This window comes from Trachymyrmex septentrionalis, unplaced genomic scaffold (assembly GCF_001594115.1).
Source record: "Trachymyrmex septentrionalis isolate Tsep2-gDNA-1 unplaced genomic scaffold, Tsep1.0 scaffold2, whole genome shotgun sequence".
NCBI lineage: Eukaryota > Metazoa > Arthropoda > Insecta > Hymenoptera > Formicidae > Trachymyrmex > Trachymyrmex septentrionalis.
Window position 1 is genome coordinate 2573804 of NW_017305179.1, and position 4210 is coordinate 2578013.

At 38.3% G+C, this 4210-nt stretch overlaps 1 protein-coding gene across 3 annotated transcripts in view; it reads left to right on the forward strand.

Annotated features, from left to right (window-relative positions):
• The window catches only part of LOC108747519 (protein enabled), a 20336-nt gene extending 17466 nt beyond the window's left edge, over positions 1-2870 (forward strand). For all 3 annotated transcript variants that reach the window (XM_018485076.1, XM_018485078.1, XM_018485075.1), the window contains 4 exons: positions 62-1170; positions 1359-1547; positions 1880-2132; positions 2232-2870. In XM_018485076.1, coding sequence (XP_018340578.1) covers positions 62-1170; positions 1359-1547; positions 1880-2132; positions 2232-2260 — 1580 coding nt within the window. In that variant the 3' untranslated portion in view covers positions 2261-2870. The remainder of the gene's footprint in view (positions 1-61; positions 1171-1358; positions 1548-1879; positions 2133-2231) is intronic.
• The last annotated feature ends 1340 nt before the right edge of the window (positions 2871-4210 follow it).

The following is a 4210-nucleotide window of genomic DNA, read 5'->3' on the forward strand; positions in this document are numbered from 1 at the left end:
TGTGTGTGTGTGTGTGTGTGTGTGTGTGTATATACGATTCAGAAATCAAATTTCTTTGTAGCAACTGGAAGTCCCAATCCTATATCACCGAGCTGCCCGCCTGCTGCACAGCAACAGCAACAGCAACAACAACAACAACAACAACAATCTGGTCATCATCGAACTTCATCAGCACCGCCGGCGCCACAACCGCCTCCACAGCAACTACCAACTCTACAAGGTAGCGGCGGTACGATTCCAGCGGCTCCGCAAATGTCGGCTGGACCGGCAGTCGGTCCCCCGGTACCACCGCCTCAACCACCGATTGCACCTCCTGCCCCACCGTGCCCACCGACAATGATGAATTTTAGTTCGTCCGCGGCACCGGCACCACCGATGATGATGAATCAGTATGCACAATCGCCATCATCCCAATCAAGTCAACAGTCTCAATGCCAGTCCATCTACGTTACTAATCAGCCAAATCAGTATAGTGCTGCGCCTGCAAGCAATCAGTACGCGAGTGCCACTGTTTCCAATAGTGGCAGTGGCACCGGAAGCGGTGTGGTCTCCGTTGTGGGCCAGAGCCCGAATCAATTTCCAGCATCTGGCAGTCAAAACAATTTTTATAGTACTAATAATCAGACGAGTAATTACGCTACTGGCGGACAAGTTAATACAGGCCAATATAACCAATCAGTTGGTAGTCAGGCTACGCAATACAGTAGCAGCGGTAATCAGTATGGAAGTAATAGTTCGATAAATCAGTATGCTGTCGGTCCGCCACCTGGTCCAGTGAGTCAATACGCGATCGCGCAGCCTGGTCAATCGCAATACGTATCTCAGGCACAAGCACAGTATGGCGGTACCGGTCAGGTACAAGCAGCTGCCACAGCGACTGGTACCACAAATCCGTATGGGACACCGTCAAATTCGGTGAATCAGTACACAACCGGTGGACATCACACAGTCAGCGCTAACGCTTATGCTCCTATCGCTAGTGGTCCTCCGCCGCCTCCGATGGTATCACTGGCTGGTCCCGCTGCACCGCCTCCACCGCCACCGCCGCCTGTACCTAACGCTAACAATTCTACTGCTGTTGCTGGTTCATCTATTAGTTCCTCGAATGATCCTCCACCTGATACCAACTCATTAGCAGCTGCTCTTCAAGCACGTCTTAAAAAGAAACAGGTAATTTCTTTTTCTTTTTAATTTTAATCTTTTAATAATCGAATTCGATAGAATTGTCACTTGTTTTAGGACACAATATGTATGTACGTATGTATATACATATATGTACATATATGTATATATGATATATTAAATTAACATATTTGTATGCATAAAACACACAAGTAGGATAAATTTTTTATCAATAGCAACAGTCACAACCAGTGGAGAACAGCGGCTCGAGTACTAGCAGTAGTAGCAGTGGTGGAGGAGGCGGCAATTATGGCACCTTAGGGAGAGGTGGAGGCGGTGGAATGGCTTCCATGATGGATGAGATGGCTAAGACTCTAGCACGCCGAAGGGCTGCCGCCGAGAAGAAACAACCCGAACAACCACCGGTAAACATTTATTGTAACACATCACTTGGACATTCAGAAATTGAGAAATCGGAGTCGAAAAATCGGCAAGAGAAATAGATAAATTAATTTATAACACACTCTAGGGTAGCATCCTCTCAAGCAATAAAAACATAAACCACATAAATATTACAAATGTTAGAATAATTTAGATAAGAGTACATTTTTACGATGAAAAGAACGCGTACGATGAAATATAATATAATTATAATTATGAGAAAAAATAAAAGAAAGGGAGGGGAGAGAGAGAGAGAGAGAGAGAGAGAGAGAGAGAGAGAGAGAGGAGAAAAAGCGCTAAATGATTCTTTTTACAGGAACCAGAAAGTTCGCCAGACAAGAAATCTTGGGACAAAAACAATGCGTCTAATAATAAGTTTTCCAATGGCGCCGAGTCACCGAAATCGGTTCGCAAGAGGTTCGGTTCAGCTTCGGAGGATACTCTTCTCAAAGTAAATGGTGTTAACGATGGAACTTCGCTCACCGCACAAGAGATGGAGGCCTTTAAGGTGGAGATAATTAAAGAAGTACGGAAAGAATTTCAGAAGATGAAACAAGAAATAATCGATGGTATGGAATATTATTGCAGTTATGCAAAATTTTTTAATTATTTATAAGATATAAATGTAAAAGTTTTTGTACTTTATATGAGATATTTTATATTTCCAGCCGTAAGAACAGAACTGAATAAGAGATAAAGAAGATAACAATAAAGAAGAGACAAAACCGAGCTCTCAAAACCGAAAGAAAACAGAAAAAAATCGAGGCGACACAGAAAAGAGTTCGAGAGAGTTATATGACTAGATTGCTCGATATCAAAGTGATATCATTGAGAACTACATACAGGTTTTTACAACATATTTACGAGAATGTAATGCGATTACATTCATGTATATCGAACATTTATATATAAGTAAATTAATCGTAGTGTCTTAAGTGGCCGTAATCTTTTTGTTATTTGCTATATAACAATCGTAACGAAATGTTGAATCAATTGAGTTTTATTTAAAATAATATAATTATTAATTCAATTATACGCGCGGGAAAATTGATTTACGCATATAAAGAATTACACATATAAAAAAACCTATAGATTCTCTCAGCGAGAGAAATACTTCAGTGAGGTATAAAATAAGTACACGCACATGAAATACTATTATATCGCTTTGTAGTTTAAAAGGATATCGATTAACAAGGAGAGGATGCGACGTGATAATAATCGATTGCGACGAAACTCATTGCAGCGATAGATCTGCATGTCAAGTGATACTGGGTAAAGGGATATAATGCACTTCTCAAGCGTTTGTGAGAAAGTCGATTAAAAATTACTAAAAAATCGTTGGATAATGGTTTTCAATAATTTTTTCAAATACTATCAACTTTACAGAAAAACAGTGAGAGACAAAAATTGTATATTTTCTTCTCATAAAGTTCTGAGAATTTTTTCAGAATTTTTTAATATCGTGTTTTCATACGACAAAAAAAGTTGATAAAAAATTCTAAAAAAATTCTTAAAGTTCTATGAGAAGAAAATAAACTTGACATGTAGACCTATCGCTACAACGAGTTTCGTCGCATCGATTATTATCACGTCGCGTCTTCTCCTTGTAAGACCAAAAATGGTATACTATTAATAGTATAAATAATACCGATTTCTACACATAAATCTGTTCTAACGTTCTCATTTTTCTTTTCTTTCTCTTTCTCTTTTTTTCTTTTCCCTCTTTCTCTCTTCTTCCATCTTCATCCTTTTCTTCTTTTTTTCTCTGGACAAATTTATAATCAAGACCGATCAAATGAAAAATTTTATAATTGAGATTGATATTAACTGACCTAGTATTTTTTTACTATGAATTTTAGCGTGAAAATTATTTAATTATTAAAAAGAAACTCAATTATTTCAACATTCAAGTTACGCATCGTATATTTTTTATTGCATATGGTTAGACAGAGTTTCGCTTATATGTTAATTAAAACATTCTTTTACATAGAAACCGATCTCATAATTTTGAAACATTCTATGTAGAATTCTTTTATCAATGACGTGGCATGTTTTTGTCGCATTTTTGTTCTTGTCGTTTATTTGGACGACACGTTGTCGTACGTTGCTATCTTAATTTATGCGAAGCACGTTGCATTATCGATTTCTAGCGTGATGCGAATCAATTTTTAAAAATATAACAGGCGAATACATTCCAAGAAACACATCTCGTATCCCAAATGCGCTAATCTCTTAGACATGTTAAACGTTGTAAATAGTAATAACGACGATAGACGAATGCCACGATCGTTGATTGTGAAATTCTCAAGAATATTGCGCTTAAACAATATATAGTTAAGAAATCTTCGTGTTAATCCATTCTTGGATATCGAATATTTAAATTGCGGTTCACATTTTTCGCATATTTAAAATTTACGCTACATGACGCTTTTTTCCTTGTGAGTTGGATTTGCGTTCTTTCTACCATGTTGGCAGCGGTGCTGGCAATGCTGCTGGCCGTGTTGCTAGCTTCGGACGGTACGAGTTTTCGTGCTGACCGCAGCTGAAATTTGTTTGGCAGAAGGCTCTTGACGGAAATATCCGAATAAATAAACACATCGTTGTTGCTGCTGTAATACATTGTCGTGAAAGTACAATTGCATTGTTT